At 39.9% G+C, this 21,412-nt stretch overlaps 1 protein-coding gene across 5 annotated transcripts in view; it reads left to right on the forward strand.

The window, feature by feature from the left end:
- The window catches only part of LOC124612722 (ras-specific guanine nucleotide-releasing factor RalGPS2), a 363,977-nt gene that overhangs the window by 334,100 nt on the left and 8,465 nt on the right, over positions 1–21,412 (forward strand). For 4 of the 5 annotated variants that reach the window (XM_047141084.1, XM_047141080.1, XM_047141083.1 and 1 more), the window contains 8 exons: positions 528–630; positions 6,056–6,345; positions 11,433–11,688; positions 13,001–13,164; positions 13,657–13,799; positions 16,244–16,469; positions 17,193–17,378; positions 19,775–19,846. In XM_047141084.1, coding sequence (XP_046997040.1) covers positions 556–630; positions 6,056–6,345; positions 11,433–11,688; positions 13,001–13,164; positions 13,657–13,799; positions 16,244–16,469; positions 17,193–17,378; positions 19,775–19,846 — 1,412 coding nt within the window. In that variant the 5' untranslated portion in view covers positions 528–555. The remainder of the gene's footprint in view (positions 1–527; positions 631–6,055; positions 6,346–11,432; positions 11,689–13,000; positions 13,165–13,656; positions 13,800–16,243; positions 16,470–17,192; positions 17,379–19,774; positions 19,847–21,412) is intronic. The other variant, XM_047141081.1, reaches the window with a different exon arrangement.

A 21,412-nucleotide genomic window follows, 5' to 3' on the forward strand; every position in this document is an offset into this window, starting at 1 on the left:
TGCCCTGTCAGGACCTCTGTATGTTCTGTAGTGATGTCGTCGTCGACGGAATGTTAATCCCTAAAGCCCCTTCTTTTTGGAACTACGTTCCAGAGTACATTATTATTATTATTATTATTATTATTATTATTATTAAAGGCATTTCAAGCATTAATTTCAGGTGATAGGTCGATTATAATGCAGGTGTTATTGTGGCTGTTTTGATTAAGCTCGTAGCCGGCACACACTCGGGAATACAGTGAGAGAGCGGAGTAGACGGACAAAAAGTAACTGCTTCTGCAATGTGAAAATGAGCAGCCGTCCTATATACATGGCAAGTGCCGCCTGCTTCACTTTCACTAGCGTTGTTGGTAACTAGTTCCAGGTTAGGAGCTCCATCAAGGAGATTGCTACACGCCTGGTGTTTGTAGAACTGAGCCAGGCGAGGAGGCAATGGACACTGCGGTGACGACCAAACTGATCCGCGACGCGCTGACAGGGCACGATAATTGAAACCCGTGTGAGCCCGGATGTTTGTTCTGTTCCAGACATGGGACCTCTGTGACACGACCGCCCATGGCCAACATGCGCTACTGTGAGATGCCACGAGATGTGTCGTGCGATAGCCTGGCGGCTCTGCGCATCGCTGAGGTAAGCAAGCCTATCTGTAAGTAGCATTAAACAATGCCGATAGTACTCTCAAGTTCAGTAAGTGTTACTAATACGTATCACCCATGTATTAAATTTGTGTTTTTATAATTGTAAGAAAAACACACACCATGACGTTTTTGCACATTTTTAGCGCTGAAAGCGCGTAACTACGACGAATGATTTTGCTGTGAAAAATTGGAAACACTTTTTATTTACTCATTTCACAACCTCGATGATTACCTACGCTGATCACCAAGAACGTTATCACCCTTGCCCACCGCGAGACTGCATGCCCCTCTGGTGGCGTTGCAGGCGTATGACGCGGTAAGGAAAGTACGAATATGTAAACGGAGCAGAAGCGAATATAGAATCATGCTAGTGACGATACGGGGCGCAAATCGGGGAATCCTCTGACGTTAGCGGCTGTGACGAAGAGCGGATTGTTATGCCAGGTGTATGCGAGCGAGCGTCTCGGAAACGGCGCAGATGGCCGGCTGTTCGCGTCCCACTGTCGTGAGGATCTGTGGAAAATGGTCGGAGTTCGGTGAAGCCACGAGCAGGCGACAAGATGTTGGGCGTCCACACCTCATCACAGATGCTGGAGGTCGGCGGCGTGCCCGCTGTCTTAAACAGGATAGCCGGATCTCAGTACAGAACACAGCACTGGTTCAGGCTCGAATCCTGCCTCGGGCATGGATGTGTGTGATGTCCTTAGGTTAGTTAGGTTTAATTAGTTCTAAGTTCTAGGCGACTGCTGACCTCAGAAGTTAAGTCCCATAGTGCTCAGAGCTATAACTGGTTCAGGTACAAGTCTTTCGGAGCATACCATGCAATGCACTTGGTTGATCATGGGGTTTCTTGGTAGACGACCTTTGTGTGTTCTCAGGTTGACACCCAGACAGCGTCAGTCGGGATTGCAGTGAGCACGAGGTCGCAGAGTTTCGACCGTGGGTCAGCGCAGACGTGTCACCTGGTCGGATGAATCGTGTTTCTTGTTAAGATCGGTGGTCGTTTCTGTATACGCCGCCATCCAGGCGAACGGATGCTCGATATATGCTCTGCGCCATGTACGCAAGGCGGTTGCTGGCGCGGGGGTGGGGGCAGTATTATGCTAATGCAGTATTCTTCTGTGCTTCCATGGGGTCTGTGATGGTAATCGATAGCACTAGGCGAACGTTGTTGGGGATCGCTTGCATCCCTTCATGCTCGATGTCTTCACCGTAGACGATGGTATCTTCCAGCAAGATGACAGCCCGTGTCACAAGGCCGCCGTGCTATACGCCCGTTTGAGCAGCATGATAGTGAACTGACGTTGCTGTCGTGGCCACCAAATCCTCGCGATCTGAACCCGATGGTACACGTCTGGGAAGCTGCCGGGCGCCGTTCCGCGCCCACGTTCCACCAGCCAGTAACGTACGGGATCTCTGCGAGGACATCTGGCTCCACATACCTCCGGAAACCTACCGAGCACTTCCCGAACCCATGGCACGCTATTAATCTGGTAGTCATAATGTTTTGTCTCCTCACTATATACTCAAACATCCAGACCAGTAACGTAATTTGCATTGAAGGTAGACTTAAGTGAATATTGAAAGGCTTTTATATGGGTTTGATTCTTTCGCTGCTGCTGTTTGACTGTTAACACCATTCATGTATCACAGTTGTATTCTCGACTGTACAAAAAATGGACATCGATAAAAAAAAGACGCGATAAACTTAAGTATATAACCAGTTTCGTTACCAAAATACATACTGTAGATCGCAAGCCTCATTCGACCATGACGTAAAAATATGTTACCAATGACGATGGCAAAATAGTTTTGTTCCCCATTCCGTTTTAGTATAGGGAAGTTTTCTGATACAAACTGTGTTGCGACAAATGTTTGTTCTTTTTCAGCTTCTCATTTAGAATGAACAACGTTATATGCCTATTGTGTGTCCAAAATTACAGCAAGCTACATGTAACAGTTACTATCATTAGAAAACTGCATAGGTAGTTTCTCCTTCTATCGAAGCGTTGTTCTTATTCAATAGAGGGGCCAGTGGAGCGGTATAAGGAAAGGAAACTCTATTACATGCTGTGAAGCATGATATTTTAAGGCGAAGTATCACACAGGATAAAGGAATAGTAAATGGTGTGCAGTGCTGAGAATTTTTTTATGCAGGCCTTATTCTCGTGGCGTCTCAAGGTCAGTGACGAAGCCAACCGTTCTGAGTATACTACATATGTCGAGCCCTCATTGAGACTTCAGTTTCTAGCGTTCACGGTTTGTTTCACTCTGCAAAACAGGAAGTAGTGACGAACTTAACATTCTTTAAGAATGCTTGAGGTATTGGAAGTGTAACTAACGCTGCCATGGAATTCAGTGAATTAATGCACTATCGTCATTTCCTCCAATAATGTGACTGAAACATTCATAGGTTGTAACTTGGAAAGAGAATCAACAAGTAAAGCAACACCAACAAGCAACAATAAATGGCAGTTCTGCTCATAGTCGCAGCCAAACGATGGTAAACCATTGCTGTTTTGATCATCATTTATTGCTTTCATTTTACGTCGCTGACGAGGGCCCTTGTAGGCTGATGGAAGTTCACTTTTGAAGCGTTTTTTTGATTGCGTCAGATGAAAATTAAATTCAGCAGCAACAGCTGTACGCATACTTCCAGATATTAGATGGATGTGACTGCATTCAGTGTTTGTTCGCTAACCGTGTAATCATACAGTAACGGTATTTTCCGCCCGTTTGTTCACAGAACCTCGCATTCTTTCTGGTGAGGTCCAACTGCCAATCCTTGGACCAAGCATTGATACTCTGCATGAGATACATCCGGGCAGTTTTTATTTTTAGATAAATCAGTTAACGAATTAAAGCTGCTGGAATACAGAAGACGATTGCCGTCTTCAGAAACACAACATTGTAGAATACCATACATTACTTTAACGTTAGGTACTTTAACGGAGGAGCAGACATCATAAGTCGGTGAATATAGAATATATAGATTACAAATTGGAACCGAATATCTGTTCATTTGTTGTTCGTCTTCCATCTCCCCTTAAACGGATATATTACGATAGAATTTTAAACACAACACAGTGCAGTTATCCTCCCCACGTTAATGCACCTGCTCACACTTCGTTGTCTTTTCGTGAATTTTTCGCCGAAGACAGTACTGTAATGATGCTCTAGCCTCCGTGTGTGTGCCACCCATGTGACTGTGTTCCTAAAAGTAAAGAAGACCTTAAAGGAAATTGTGTTACAAGCGTGGACGGGATTAAAACGCATCGCTGAGAGGGCTAAAAGCTATCCCAAAGATGTAATTCTAGTAGTGTTTCGGGAATTGAAAAAAGCGCTGCCACAAGTATATAATATGTAATGAGGGGAATATTTTGATGAGGATAACATTGATGTAGGCCAATAAAGAAACCCAGCGTTGGGTCCAAGATTTACCGCTGTGACTGCCAATAACATTGTCCATGATGCTCTCAACGCCACGAACGTGCCGACATTGTGTAAGAGACGATAATGTTTTTGTCCACCTAAGTTTCGTTGCTGTAAAAGAACTTTTCGTCCTGCTCTCGTAATTCCCGTACTTGGATGAAATATTTGCATCGCCAGTCAATTATTCCAGGTTTTCTATCACAATCTTTTTTTTAAGATTTATTACAGAGAAAGTCCATTTGTCGCAGTGTCTTGTAAAGAAATCTACCCGGGGGAAAATTGATATTTTGTTTCACTAAATTACGCAATGTGGGCACTATTTTTTAATAACTATGTAAAAGTCGCTCATCGTTTATTGATTTCTCCATTTTGTAAAGCTGTTTAAAAAGCCATGGATTTCCTCCCAAGATCCGTAGCGCTCTGTCTTGGTCTATCCCGTAAACCATGTGGTTTATTTTCGCGTTCTCCGATGCGTCCTGTTGTGTCAAAGCTGACCTTTGTGTAAATTGCAGCCGTTTGTTTGCAACGGGTAATACTAGCCAGTAGTTCTTTTGATGCCGACTCATGAGAAGCTGTAATAGTGATAGAGACGTCCGAATGGTCTTTATTCCGAAAATAGCTCTACTTAGAATTGTGCACATTTTCTTGCGATGTTGTATGCTAATCCGTCACATCTGAATAACCAAGTATAACACCAAAATATACTAACTGAACTGGTAACTAAAGTCACGCGAACGTACATCACGACATACTGCACTAACACTGCTGAACACGAAGCAGGCACCTGATTTTGTGGAGTGCCAATAGCGCAGTTACGTGGTTCTTCCGGGGAAGGCCACTTCTCCCACCAAGATCGTTGCTAGCTCGTCAGTTTACCGACCGGCTATATTTGCGTTGCGACTTCCCTGTGTACAACAGCATCATCGACGAACAACATGGAGCTTTCGGCGTTATCCAGTAAATCTTCTGTTAGACACTGAAGAGCCAAAGAAACTGTTAAACCTGCATAATACTGTGTAGGGCCCCCTCGAGCCCACAGAAGTGCCGCAACACGACGTGACATGGACTCGGCTAATGTCTGAAGTAGTACTGGAGGAAATTGACACCATGAATGCTGCTGAGCTGTCCATAAATCCGTAAGAGTACGACGGGGTGGATATCTCTTCTGAACAGCACGTTGCGAGGCATCCCAGATACGCTCAATAATGTTCATTCCCGGGGACTCTTGCGGCCAGCGGAAGTGTTTAAACTCAGAACCGCTCTGTAGCAATTCTGGACGTGTGGGGCGTCGTATTGCCCTACTGAAATTGCTCAAGTCCGTCAGAATGCACAATGGATATGAATGGATGCAAGTGATCAGAAAGGATGCTTACGTACGTGTCACCTATCAGAGGCGTATCTAGACGTATCAGGGGTCCCAGATCATCCAACTGCACACGCCCCACACCGTTACAGAGCCTCCACCAGCTTGAACAGTCATCTGCTGACATGCAGTGTCCATGGATTCATGAGGTTGTCTCCATACCCGTACACGCCCATCCGCTCGATACAATCTGAAATCAGACTCGCCCGATCAGGCAACATGTTTCCAGTCAACACCACCCTAGTGTCATGTTGACGGGCCCAGCCGAGGCGTAAAGCTTTGTGTCGTGCAGCGATCAAGGGTAGACGAGTGGGCTTTCGGCTCCGAAAGCCCATATAGATAATGTTTCGTTGAATGGTTCGTACACTGATACTCGTGTTCCACCTGTCTTCGGTCCGAACTGCGCACACAATTTTTGCAAAACATGTGGTTTCTTCGGGCTTCATTGTGAAGCATTGGTTGCACAGACACTTTGCTTTTGGGTACGGTGTTTTAGGGTCATATTTCGGGTATTCTTAGAGAGGTGCAGTTATACTGTCGATTTTTTCATCACTCCAATTGTTTCCCTCTTTAGGATTCGACTCAATGTGATGCTATCAATTTCCGAATCCGCTTTGGACAGGGACGGGAGGACAACGCCGAGGGCGCGAGCCCCGAGAAGTCCCCGTCGTCGGACGCGTCGCCGCCGTCCGGCTTCCTGGTGAACGGCACGGAGACGCCGCTGCTTAGGCCACGGCCCGCGTCTGCCGCCGCGACGCCTCACGCCGAGCAGGGGGGCGCCAGGACGGCAGCAGCAGCTGCGGGCGGCCAGGGCGCTGCGAGCCGCCGCACGCTGCCGCCGCACGCAGAGTCCGGCCGCAAGATCTCGCACCCCGGCGCCGCGCGGCCCGCCGTCTGCTACGACAACTACGGGTACGTCACGTCACGTTGCACTGCACTTTTTTTTTTATTATACATGCTCACGGATCCAAGGTTTGATTCTAGGGGAAAGGGGAAGTGTCACAGTTACTGTCTCTGTGCCCATCCCACACACAACTCCTCCCCCCCCCCCCCCCTCCCCCGCAAGGGAAAAACCCACTTTTAACATGCCACAGATGCCTACAATTATAAGTATGATGGTAATAAAATATATTAAAAATTAGTACAATAGTAAAAATAATTTGCTTACATCGCTTCAGCAATTGTACAAGAAGTTGCAGTACACAGAAATACACCTAATATTGCAAGAGTTCATGAAAAAAAATTGTTGCAGGTACATGGTAAACAACAAGATTAGATTAGATTAGTACTTGTTTCATAGATCATGAATACGACACTTCGTAATCATGTGGAACGTGTCAGGTTAATAAAAGGTGTCTAAAAAAATGGTTCAAATGGCTCTGAGCACTATGGGACTCAACTGCTGAGGTCATTAGTCCCCTAGAACTTAGAACTAGTGAAACCTAACTAACCTAAGGACATCACAAACATCCATGCCCGAGGCAGGATTCGAACCTGCGACCATAGTGGTCTTGCGGTTCCAGACTGCAGCGCCTTTAACCGCACGGCCACTTCGGCCGGCAAAAGGTGTCTACACAAGATATTACATTAGACAAAATATTACATGACACTCAATAATTTTAATTTCTTTTTTTTTAAAAATTTTTTTTTTGTGGGCGTTGGGAAATCACTCACTTACTATATCCAAAAATTCATCTAATGAATAGGAGGAGTTGCCATTTAGAAATTCTTTTAATTACCTTTTAATTGCTATATGGCTATTTGTCAGACTTTTGATGCTATTAGGTAAGTGACCAAAGACTTTTGTGGCAGCATAATTTACCCCCTTCTGAGCCAAAGATTTAACCTTGAGTCGTGAAGATCACTCTTTCTCCTAGTGTGGTAGCCATGTACACTGCCATTACTTTTGAATTCGTTCAGATTGTTAATAACAAATTTCATAAGTGAATATATATATTGTGAGGCCACAGTGAAGATTTCTAGCTCTTTAAATAAGTATCTGCAGGATGATCTTGGATGAGCTCCAGCAATTATTCTGATTACACACTCTTGTGCAATGAACACTCTTTTACTCAATGATGAGTTACCCCAGAATATGATGCCATACGAAAGCAGAGAATGAAAATAGGCGTGGTAAGCTAATTTACTCAAATGTATATCACCAAAATTTGCAATGACCCTAATAGCATAAGTAGCTGAACTCAAACGTTTCAGCAGATCAAAATTAAACTTTTCACTCGAGGGAAGACTTGAACCAAGAACCTCTTGTTCCGCAGTTGCTCGCGCTAACCACGGGGCCAACGTGATGGATGGTACAGTATGTGAAAGACAAACACTCAAACTTTTTCTTACGGTATTATAAATATTCTGTGTGTCCGCTGTTCAACACATATTTAATTGCCAGTCCACCTGTCCACACATGACCCAGCACATAGAGACTGGCGGTAAGAATAGCTGCTACCGTGTGGTGTCACAAGTTTTTGAGGTTCTGTAGTAAAAGTGGAATGTGAACAGCAAGCTTCGTGTAACACCATAAGGAAAAGCATTGTGAGCCAACAAGTCTTCTGACTGTAGTGTCCACTGGAGTAGTGCCAAGTCAGAGGATACAAGGTGGCCCACGTGGTTGGTGACGTCCCATTCAGTTAATCTCATCGAAAATTGTGGTAATGTGGAAGACGTGCCATTTTCTTGTAACATAAACTATCTGTCGTCAGTTCTGTCATGTGCCGTGAGCCGCATTGCAACTTGTTGAGAAAGGCGATACTGTCGACAGTCCCCTGAGTGAAGGTGGTCTTTCGGTATGCTTGTACCACTTCACTGTGCTGTTCTAAACTGGTGGTCTCTTGTGAAACTTGCCACAGAAAGCTCTTTTCCACAGTCACTACCAATTAGCACTGGGCAAATTCTAACACACACACACACACACACACACACACACACACACACACACACACACACACACACACACACACACACACACACACACACTGCTTTCTGTGCCTGGATCACTGCTGTTTTCAGCAACTATAGTCAATGGTCCCCCTGTTGGTGGTTTTCCAAACTAAATTGCTGGCATCATGTTTAAAAATAACTTGGAGTGTGTGTCTTACCCATACTGTATAATTTGTTAAGTTACATGTATCCCTTTATGTACACCGATTCTTTTTTTATTTTTATTTATTTATTTTTTTATTTATTTATTTATTTTTATTTGGAAAATGTTTCACGGACATTGTAATTACCGTGTATAGCATTTGAGAAACATACATCCAGAACTTTGAGATGTACATGTCTCAAGCGAGTGATTTAACAACTGTAATAGTTTTTCATCATTGACACAATATAAAATTCACATTTAAACTTGCCATTATCAGTATTTCCCAAAGCACAGCAATTGTAAATACATGTCATCAGTCTATGGCTAACAGAGTGTGTAAATTTGGGGCAAGTTGTCTCGTTCAGTTACTTCTATCGTTTCCCTTTGTCTCCTCTAACTGAACGTCCTCTGATTTGCCACTTCTACCTGTGGTGGACATTAAGAACCATGTCAGAATTATTGTCAACAGCAGGTGTGGTCAGTCCGTGAATGTGTCTCTTTACCTGCTAGAATGTTAGCAGTCTGGCCACAAATCCATACATGTGGGTTGCTTCTCATGCAAGTAACTGAAAAGTTTTCTGTGTTGTACTTAGCTCGCAACTTCTATAATTCCCTGCCATTTTTGGCACTCCTTGACTGAGATAATCCTGCTAAATATCGATGAAAACAACCAGCAACAAACGGTACTGATAGTACTTTCATAGTCAAGAAATAAACTTTAAATATTGGTTATTACTTCTTGAAGCTATGTATAACTTTTGCTTATTAAGCTTCACACCTGCTCATGTTAATGGGTCTTCTGTAATTTTTTTTTTTTTGTGTCTTCAATTTTTCGCATTGACTGGCATAATTAAATTTGAGCAAACATTTTTTTTAGGTTGTTTCAGGTGTAATTCAGGTTTAGCATTCAACTAGAGCAGTAGTTCCCAACCTTTCTGAAAACATTACACCTTCTCCCCATTCCCATCACCATCAACATTAGCATCTAGCTGAACTTTATTTCTAAAATGAATAATTTTCCGTTTATCTGTGTTCTATTAAATCACAAACTAATGATTCAATGAGACAATTGGTACTCCTTATTTACAACAGTCTTTTAATAAAAACTGTTTTTTTTAAATATATATAAAATGAAGCACTTCTCAGTGCATTGTGAGTGCTACCTGCAATTTCTCTTCTGAAAAGAAAGCTAACCATCTTTATCGAGGCTAGACATTTGTTAAGATAAACTTTCTCTGCACCACACCTCTCCTTAGTGACCTGCAGACTCATTTCAAACCAACCAAGTGAAAATGTGTGCACTATACTTACTGTTTACACTTGATTGCTGGACTCCTTAACACTCATTTCACAAGGTATTACATTTGCCACGGTGTCTCATACATTAATGCTAGTATTTGAAATAAAAAAGTGTAATTATTGATAACTTGGGTACTTAAGATTATAACCTTCTGAAACATTGATCTTACAAAAATAATTTAGTTTTGTGACACACACAGTTAAACCCTTTCATTTTTTACCCAACAGAAAATTTAATTTAAGCCCCCCAGGGAGTAATTCCCCTAAGGCTGAGAACCACTGAACAAGACTGATGTGGGAAAAAGAACTGAACCCGAACTGTCCTTGTCTCCCCAGTATGACATGCAAAAGTCCATGCGTGCCAACAGGACAGCAGCATTTGTAACACTATAACAGCAAGTTGTGCTGTGTTAAATCTGGGATTAGTAGAATACCAGAGAATCATTTCTAGAAATGTGTAAGGAATTAAGTCTGTACAACAGACTACGGGAGGGAGCATGTGGTCTCTCTTGCTACCCGTTGTGGACACCTTTACCTGAACTGTAGCATTTATATCTCGTGCCATATTTGTTCTGTTCAACAACATTATTGTCCATCATGTATAGCAGCCATTTCCTAAAATGGCACACACATTGGGTTGTTACTATTATTCTTTCACAGTATGCATAACAGCCCACATAACTTTTAAAGCTGTTTACTATACGCACCTTAGTGATCTAGGACCCAATCAGTTGCTGGGAGAAAGGTATGGAGAGTACCACTTGAGTAGATTAGAACTTGCATCACCATTACCAACTCTTGTGTAAGCTTCGTTTCTGTTGCGTAACTGAGCGAATCGGTCCATTGGTAAGACACAACTATATTTGGGAGAAGTAAAGTACAGGTACTAATCTGATCATGCAGATTAACTCGCACACTTCTCTCAACATGTGGTCTGTGGGACAGATTACATGACTGTGTAAATTACTTGGAAACGTTTATTGTTGGATCTGGATTAATTGCCTGCACTGATACACATCCAGTCAGTGTAAATAATAGTCACTAGCCTCACTTTTGCCCACAAGACAGGGTTAAACTTCTCCCGACTCCAAAGCCAGTGCTGAAAGCTCTGTAACTATGTAACTGCTCTCAGAAAGATATCCTAGCTGGAGTGGACTGGAATGCGTAGAATGCTAACAGTTTGTGTACACCTGCAACTGGTTTCTAACAACACTGGTAACCTCCACTAGAGTGAAACAGTATACATTTCAGCTTTAATGGACCAAAAACACGTAAAAATAGATCACTCAAAATTTCCATTGAAGGAATTCATTTGCTTCAATTAAGCGTTGCCAAGTCCACTTCACTCAGAGTTAATTTTCTGTTGGGCAGAAGCAAATCATAATGGTCTCTACTATTTTTTAATCTTACTCTAAAGATACTTAGTTGTCCCGAGACAAACACCCACCTTGAATATTGCTGATCAACACAGGAGATGAATTGTATAGTATGTCAGCTTCTTAGCCAGTTTTCTACCATGTGTTTGTTACTGAACGGAACTGTCATTGGTTTCTTCCCCTTTTTTAATGTTTTAATTGTGTTAACATCAGATTTTCTCTTGCAGCTCATTGCCACATAGCGTTGGTGCTCACAGTAAGTCACAGAGCTTACCGGCAAACTCTTCGATCAAGAGCTACGATTCAGTTGTCTTTGACGCACTGAGAGTACCACCCGAGGACTTCGCAAGCCAGTTGACACTGCTTGATCTGCAGGCCTTCCGCAGTATTCAGCCTGAAGAGCTAACGAGCTGTGCTTGGAACAAACGCTCTAAACTCACTGTGGCACCGAATGTCGTGGCCTTCACGAGACGTTTTAATCATGTATGTGACCCATTTCGAAATTATTTCATGTCTAATAACATTGTGATTTTCTATCTTTAGAAAAGCTTGTTAGATGCATTATAGATTTGGTGTTGTGCATCTCGCACGGAAATTGGTAACATCATTTCTGTTGACTAAAATATTGACAAATTTAAACAGACTCCATGCTACAGATGTCAATGTCTTAGTTACAAAAAATTATTTTCCTGAAAGGCTGACAAATTTATTTCGAAGTTGCTAGTAGAGTAAAGATTATGTGGGGGGGAGGGGGGGGGGTGGAACCTGACAGTGGTTGCACAACAGTAATGTGTTGCCGTTGTTAATGTCTTTGGAAAAGTAATTCTTTTCTGCTTAGGGGATAGTGAAAAAAGTAGAAAAATTCTAATTTGAACTGAACTTGAATATTAGGTCAAGTAAGACTTAATTTATTCCTCTTATCCCCATCCACAATGATTGTAGTTTAGCAAAACCTATATTTAAGTTTCGATTACTTACTAATTTTGTTTGTTACTTTAATGCATACGGTTGTGCAAATTCAGTCAGTGATCTGCCCCTATTATTTTGTTGAATTATTGTCGTGCTTATGAAAGTTGCCAGTTACAGTTCACTCATAAAAAGGTAAGAGTAATTTGAGAAACAATTCCTTATTTTGCTTCTTTGTTTGCTATCCCTTTTGCAGTAGTGGGGCCCATAAAGTAATCTAATGACACCACTTATGAATGTGTTGCTTTTGTAAAGCATATAATACTCAGTTGAACAATGTTATACAGTGGTCAAAACACAAGGCTCTTATTCAAGAGAGGTTGTGTACTTGACCAGTGTTTCTTATTAGATATCGTGCTGAATCTAAACCTCTTCAGATCATTTTCTGAAAGGTTCCCTCCTAAAGGCTGCAGTGTTTGTTAGTTGTACTAATGATTTATCTCTGATGACTTTGATTTAGGTCAGATGACAAACTTTAAGCCATCTTCTCACTGATTTTGCAGTTGGCATTATGGTTTAGATGGTGGTATGAGTATGGAAGTTTCCTCATGTGATGTTAATTAGGTTGTCTTATCTGTCAGGAAATAGGAATTTACTGTGCTTATTTATTTGTTTTGGCTTCTGCATGTCACAATGATTTTATGATTAAATAGATGGTTTTCTCTTGGTTTTCATATTTTGATATAATGGTTCTATTTTTGCACGATGTATATTTTTCTCATACACAAAAAATAAACATTTGTTTTATTGCCCATAGAATTTGCTGTTGTCATGAATCTACAAGTTGTTTAAGAAAGATATGTTAATAACCTTTTTTATTTTATTTCAGGTCAGTTTTTGGACTGTACAAGAAGTTTTAAATGGCACTACACCAAAGCAAAGAGCAGAGGTTCTTGCTCATTTTATTAGGATAGCAAAGAAACTATATGATCTTAACAATTTACACTCACTATTTGCAATCATATCATCCCTGCAGAGTGCATCACTTTACAGGTCAGTGGGAGAAAGTTATCACAGTAGTTTTTCTTTATTTTGTTGCAAATGATTATGAAAACATGATCAAGCTTTTCTAATTCCAATAATGTTTGTTTTAATGATTGTTTTTATAACGTTTTGATACTCTGTTCTTTGACCCCATATGCAGAAACAGTGTGTTAATGGAAATTTTGTTACTTGACTTCCAAAAAATAGTACGTAAATGCTAATATTATAGTTAGGCATTGAGCAGCAGGAAAGCATAAAAATAAGGTTAAACTAATTGCTGTGCTTTCAGAAAATGCTGTTCCTTGAAGTTAACAGAAGATCAGATGCATGTGCATCTACTGCTCAGAATTTCAGCTGTATGGCAATAGTTACCTTTACTCCTTAATATTGTCTCGATTCTGGCCAGGACTCTCCACTATCGTGTTAATGTTGCACATCATTTATAGCCTTTGTATTTGGTAGATGCTTTTTATTTATGCGATGTTGTTGTCTACATTGCAGGTTAACCAAGACTTGGTCATGTTTGTCAAAGAAAGAACGACAGACATTTGATCGTCTTGCGGAGGTGTTTTCAGATAAAAATAATTGGAGCAACCTAAGAGAACACATGGAAAGTCTTAAACTGCCTTGTGTACCGTACTTAGGTAAGTTAACTTTCAACTTTAGTGTACTTTCAGGATCTGTTTGCATTTGCATTTTTAGCCACTCAAAATATAGAAAAATAGCTATTTGCCAAGATGGGGCGGAGACACTCAAAGGAAAAAGTGTATACTATCTAGCTTCTGATACAAGGATGTGCTGAAAATGAGGGCAAAAAATGGGTGGATGTTTTATCAACATTCAGGAACTAAGAAAGGTAATCATCTACATCAAGAAAACTTTTGTGAAGGAAATTGGCAGTAAAAGAATACTGACAGATAAAATTCATAAAACAAGAGGATGATGTGAAATAGTGGTAGACAGATGCGACAACATTCTTCACGGGGAGAAAGTTTTTACTACAAAGAAATGATCCATCTGAAAAGTTAAGCACACTTCTAAGCTTCATTCATGATAAAAACTTGCTGTGAGGTCAGTAATGAGTTTGATGTCAGCAGGGTTCTTGTGTATAATAGCCAAGGAAAGTAGCAACAAAATATATAAATTAACTTTTACCCAACTGCTGATCACATCATAGTAATTGCCTTGGAAGTAAATTTTTGACCATTAAGTGGTTTAGAAGGGGAAGTGGGGAAATAAACTTTGTCATTAAAATCTGTGGCTTCTGCAATAAACTTAACCAGATGATCAGAAACTTCGAGGACATAATCGCATTACTTGACATGCAACTACTAGCTAAGAAATAGAAATTTTACTGTGTTAAAATTAACTGAAGAAATATAAATATAATGAAGCTATGTAACCCTGCTAAGTGTGCCTTAGACTGGCTGATAGTCCAAATGTATGTATAAGGAAGTATTCATTCCTGGAAGGCCAACCACATAAGCAGGGTACACCTCCTCCAGTTACTAGCGAAGTCCTGTCTAAACCCAAAGTTACATGTACACAGTTGGGAGTAGGGTATTGGAGAAACTTTATCCAGTACTGGTTGCAGGAAGTCAGGTCCTTGTGTTCATAGCAAGCATCCTCAGAGAAAACACAATCAGAATCCATGGTGAATTAACCCATTCCCAAGGAATCCAGTGAATGAATGGAATATTGCAGGGAGATACTAAAAGCTGCACTATATTAAAGTATTCACACATGACGTGATCCAAAGGTTACATTCAGAAGTAGTAAGAAATTCGGCTGAATGCTGATGAAATGATCCTACTATCAGAAAGAAGAGAGCCCTGCAAGAAGCCATTAACAAAATGGAAGAATGGTCCAAGGAAAACAACTTTGTCATAAATAGGGATAAAATAAAAACAATGAAATTCAGGAAAGGATGATGCCTGGCAAACGGCGACAAATTCACCTGTGGAGAACAAAAACTTGAAATAATCATAAATTACAAATGCCTAGGAATAACACTGCTGGTGATAGGCCTTACCTTTTCAAGTGAACTGAAGACACAGTACTAAGAATGATGACTGCAACATGTGAAATACAGAAACTAAGTCTGATATCCATAAGAATAGCCCTGATACTATTCTAAATAAAGTTTGTGGCCATTGCATTGTACAACATACGGCTTACATGGAAACACTACGCATACGCAAATCTCGAATGGTTAGAGGGAGTCAAGTCAGCCTACCTGAAATGTGCTATGTGTATCAAAATAAATGCAAAACAGAATAACTTACATCTTGGCAGGCACATCCTTCTACATTGATGATGCCATGTTGTAGACGATATCAACCCCACAAAGCACAAACTCGTGGAAAATAGGCAGTAAAAAGCAAGAGATAGGGATAATGGATCCCTCAACACTCCAGCAATGACAAATGATAAATGGAAAGAAGTTGACATTAGGGTACACCACTAGATATGCATAATAAAGAATATCACAGCCACTCCAACAGTTGCCAGTGCAGCATTTGTGGAATGATCTTACTATGCATATCACATACAGTAAAGGAAGAACACCACGTTATTACCTCACTGTGCAACTGACGATAAGTTTAGTTAACTAATTCATATCCTGTACACAATGTGTTTAATAAAACCTTAATTAAAATAGCCCAAAAGTGTTATTGAATGGGTGCTTGTAAGTCTGGGATTTTAATACCACATATTAAGATCAGTTCAACATTTCAGATTTGTTTGTTTTATGACAACGTTAACAGTTAATGTTTATTACCAGAGCACTTACTTGTAGTAAATAGTTCCACTTTAGTTGTATTCTGTTTATTTAGACTAAACACCTGTTTGTGTAATATAAACAGGAAATAGCCTTGATAGATCCAGTAGGAATCTAGTGTTTGTAATTCTACTACTCAGTAGACACCAGAAATACTTTATTTGTAATAGTTATGCAATCTTCTGGTATTGTTCACATGCACTTGGCAAATACTTACATGCTTTAATTTAATATCTGATTTTTCTAGTGCTCTGTGTACTGTCATAAATGTAGTACTGTAAGTATAGTGTCCTATATTTGTTACAGGATTGTTTTTGACTGACCTTACATATATTGACATGGCACATCCTCACTCTGGGGGCATGGAATCTGAGCAACGCCGTCTTAAGATGAACAATATACTTAGAGTGATATCAAATTATCAGCAGTCTGACTATTCCACTCTTGTGCATCTACCTCATATACAGACTTATTTACGTTCTGTCAGGTACATTGAAGAGCTCCAGAAGTTTGTTGAGGATGATCAGTACAAGTAAGTATTTCGCACAATAGTGGTGACATTTTTCACATTTGGTCTTTTCAGGTCATTTACAATACATGTCCTAGGAAAGGTTTACAGAATGTTTGCAAAATTTTCTGGGTGACATCAAAGAAAAACCAATATCATATAAGAGACTATGAATTATTAAATCTGAACTGTTGTTGAATGGGCAAATAGGGGTTATTTTTTGTTTATATTCCACTCAGAATTCTACAGTATCATGTTTAAAAAATATTTTGATTTAATAAACTGAAATATTTCCACATTTTTATGGCATTGCGTTGTAACTGCTGTTTTTGATGTCAATTAAATAACCAAAGAAAAGATCAACTTTCCTAAATAAGTTACAACAATGAGACAGTTAAGGTTGAAATAAGACTTCCCACAAGGAAAAAAGTTCTTTCTTTTTAGTTAAACTTTCACTTGACGCATTCAGAATTCATTAGTGTGGCCATTATATCTCCTGATAATTTCCATGTGAGCAGCAAGTTATGTAAATGTCCTCATGTGAAAGGATAAATTAAAAAGTGTTAATCCTGATAAATTGTTACGTAATGCCTAATACCATCCAACACAGTCTGCTCTTAGCAAACTTTAGAAATCAAACTGCTGCAAGCATTTCTTTTATGTTATGTTCTAAAGAGAGCATAGAATCTGTCTTGAATAAAATTTTTGTCGGTTGTGTTGACACTTTTGGTGAACTGTTAATTGCAGGTTGTCCCTAAAATTAGAGCCTCCATCTCCTGCTCCAAGTTCATCCAGCTCCAAAGAATCAGTTTCTGATGCAGTGGCTTCACTTAGCCTCTCACCTGCTAAAGGATTGTCATCAGGCTCCTTGAGGCTTGCAGCTGGATCAAAATTTGTGCCCACTCATCGCAAATGTCGAAGTCTTGGCACCAAGTGAGTAAGAGTACTACTTTTGCATGAAACATTGATTTAAAAATTGTGAACATCACATTCACGTATGCAATGAATGTGTTGCTTAATTTATTTCCAGAAAAGAAATTGAGTAGGTACTGTTAGTTCATTGATTGAAAGTGGGGAAAGTTGTTAGGGAAGGCAAAAATGTAGGCTGTCGGACAGTTGGATTTGCTTTATGGGAGCCTTTCTGTATCCATGTACACAAGTATTAGGGTATTACTGGGATTAGGTTGCTAATACACATTACACAGTCATTGATATTTGGCAGGGAAAGAGACCAGTAGTGTTTCTTCTGTTAGCAATAGATAACCCCCTACTTCAGCTATATCATGACTAATGATGGCACTTCTCTTTGACACTGATCTGGTGATCTTTTGTAGAGTCACAAAGGTTCTTTTGTTCCAATTAAACATCTCTGGCTTGTACTTCTGTGTACGATGTATGTTTCTATCTATATATATCAATTTATGTCCACATTGACAGTTAAACATTTTCATCAAGCTAGTTCAAGTTACAGAAAATAGCATCTGGACAGTTTGGAAGGGAGTGCAAGAATGGTTACAGCATGTTGAAGTTGTTAAGTGACCTATGAGGTATGCATGAATGGCATTGCTGATAAGAGCATTGAAATCCACAGAGAAATGCAGGAGAACAGTATCTGAATAACCTGCTGCAAAGTAAATATTCCAGCTTTCTCTGTACTCTGTTATTCATCCGTATCCACATTGTCTCCTTAACCAGTAATGCCCCCTAGCATCTATATTATAAATGCATGCATGTTTACACACAGTGAGATTAAAAATACAAAGTAATATCTGTACAATTTTGTTTATTTTAGTTTTTTCTAATTGTGTTTCGTAGTATTACTTTAAAGGACATTTGTGTTACTTCTATAAATCAACTAATTCGTCTCTTAAAACACACACACACACACACACACACACACACACACACACACACACACACACACACCCACCTTCCCCCCTCTCCCCCCTTCCCCCCTCTCTCCCCTTCCCCCCCCTCCCCGTGTGTGTGTGTGTGTGTGTGTGTGTGTGTGTGTGTGTGAAGAAAAAAATCACTGAAAAAGAGTGCTGTGTATGTTTCTATCACAGTTCCAATGGCCAGGTTTACAGATGATACCATCAATATAAATGAGAGTAAAAACACTTAGAAGAAGAAGAAGAAGAAGAAGAAGAAGAAGAAGAAGAAGTGGGATCATAACAAAATTATGTTGAAGTAAAACAAACCAAGGTGAACAGTACTGAATATTGGCAATATATTCATGTATTAGCTAACACTGAAGCACACAGTCCAGTCCCATTAATGGGACCACCACATACATTCGACATCAATGTGTGGTAACCACGTTCAGAGGGTAGGTGGCAGCACTATCAGTGGAGATTGTATGAGAGGACATGAACAATGGTGCAGTCATTGTCGTAATGCAGAAATGGAGTGATTCAAAAGGGCATATTCACTAGCTTTAAGGCCAAAAGTGGGAAGGATTTCCGAAATGGCTAAGTTTGTAAAGTGTTCACCTACTGCCGTGGTTAAAGTATATTGTGCATGGCAAAATGGCACTATCCAAAACAGGTGTCAAGGAAACTGTGGTGCACCACGGGCCACAGGTCACAGCTGGTCACATTAATGTGACAAGGTGGTACATATCAGTTGGATATCCAGTAACTTGACATGGAAAGATAGAAAGATAGACACATTCCAAATAATAATCGAAATAAGCATGGCTACATGTAGTCTACCATGACAAAAAACAGTTATTAATGTGACACGTCAGGTTTTTTGCTATTTCCTTCGTAGGGGAAAAGTGGAAAAATAGAGCTAATTGGTATTTATTCACTCTTATTTATTAACTTAATGACTAGTACTGAGATGTTAATTTGAACTTAGTATTAGCAATGTGTTCTTATTCCCTCTCTAATAGCAAGTTAGAATTATAATTTCAATATATCACACAGTCAAATGACTGAAAAAAGGGAACAGTTAGGCCCTAAATTTTGTGTACCCAATCTAAATGTTTGTCATGTGCTTAATCAACTTAATTTTTGGCTTGTATTTATTTTCATAAACATTTTTTGAATCTCCTTAAACTCATCTTTACAGTGTGACTTGCATATGTGTGATGCATGATATGCATTCTCTCCTTTTTATTTACACGTTTCTAGAGGTGGCTTTACAGTCTGATTTATTCACTCATATGCTTCATAGGACAAGACTTTCTTTTAGTTCTAAGAGAGAGGTGTTTGAAAATTAAGAATCTTGTGTCTAGTTGTCATTTGAATAACTTTCCTTAGTAACAATTGTGCTATACTTAAATGCAGTTCCTCTTGAGTGAAGGTGTGTCATCTGTTCACCAGATTCCGTAGCACAAGCCTTCCTCGTAACTTCCACAAACAGCAACATCAGCTGACAGGCTGGGTTCCTAGTGGGTGAGTTTTTGCTCGGCCCATCTTGTCTGTGTCACATTTCATACTGCACATCTCTTTGCCCACATTTATGCCTCGTACATTTGTTTGCTTATGCATGATACTGTGTAACAGAAATGTCATTGCATCATAGATTGCTTACGATACAGCTCAGTAAATATGAGTAGGTAATTTTTTCATGCTTTTTACATTCTATGGCCATTCCTAGTGACTCATTCTGTACCAGGCCATACCTAGTGACTCATTATGTGCTATATTGTGTGTATTCTCTCTTTATCACTCTTTCAGGAAACTGGAAACAAAAGGATTTTTTTTCCCTTTTAAGTCAACTCTCGATCCCTGCCTCTGCTGTCAAAAGATAACGGTCAGAGGAATCTGTATACAGCCAGTAGCAGGGTATTTTCATATTGTCTTAAAATGCGACCATTGTCATTGTCCTTCTGGCTTAGTGAAAATAAAATAATATATTGTTTTTAATCATGACAAATAATTACTGTTTCATTCCCATACAGTCATGGAAATATTTTGAATGATAGCTATTTTATAACTAAGCACCTCTCACACATTGCTATTACCATAACAATTGTAGATGTTGTTAGTTGTTTTCATTCCTCATAATCCACCCATTGACAGTTTCTCATTTAATCAAATATGGTGGCTTCTATGTCCACAGCCATTTGAATTCATTTTTGTTGCCATTTTTGTGAGTCTGCTTTTGTTGTTTTCATCATTGTTGGTGTTTGTTTTCTGCATGGTGCATGCTTGTGTGCATGGGAAGTTGTAGCAGTCATGAATTGTTTAGAATAATTCTTTAATGTATTCCTAATCTACACATTTATGATGGATGTTCGTTAATCTTTCTGGGCATGATATATTAATGGTGTGCTTCTGTGTGTCCTGTTAAGCTGTTGTTTCAGTTTTATGCACAATATACGATCAATATGGACAGCACATTTGTGTCGGGGTCACATGGAGTGGAAAAGCTTAAATGGTTCCAGGAGCATTTAAACTCTGTGCATGTAATGTAAAATTCATGATGGATCTTGGAAAAAAAAAAAAAATACCTTTCTTGACATGTTTGTTAAGACTCAATGGATCCCTGGGTCAAGCTGTATGTGGAAAACTTCGGCATAACTGACCTCTGTGTCCACTTCTCGAGCCATCACCACCTGTCACAAAAAAATTTGGTGCCAGAGACTATAGGCCATAGAGTTTGAACACTTTCAGCCAGAGCACGCATTGCCAAAGAATTACAAAAATTATGTGTAAATGTTCTGAAGAATGGGTAGTAAGATCATCAGATTGATTGTGTGATACAGTAAAAATTAATAATGCCTAAGAAAAAGTTTGAGGCTTGTACTGAGGAAGAGAAGCTAAAACTCACTTATATACCTTATGCTGGCCGAATATCCAGAAAAATTGGTAGACTTCTACAGAAGCATGGCATCCAGTGTATTCTACTCCATTCAACTAACACAAAAAGCATTCTTGATAATAATAAAGATGCTCTTGGTCAATAGAGACCGTGTGCATATCACATTCCATGTGAATGTGTCCTGTTTTATATGG

This window comes from Schistocerca americana, chromosome 4 (assembly GCF_021461395.2).
Source record: "Schistocerca americana isolate TAMUIC-IGC-003095 chromosome 4, iqSchAmer2.1, whole genome shotgun sequence".
Classification (NCBI taxonomy): Eukaryota; Metazoa; Arthropoda; class Insecta; order Orthoptera; family Acrididae; genus Schistocerca; species Schistocerca americana.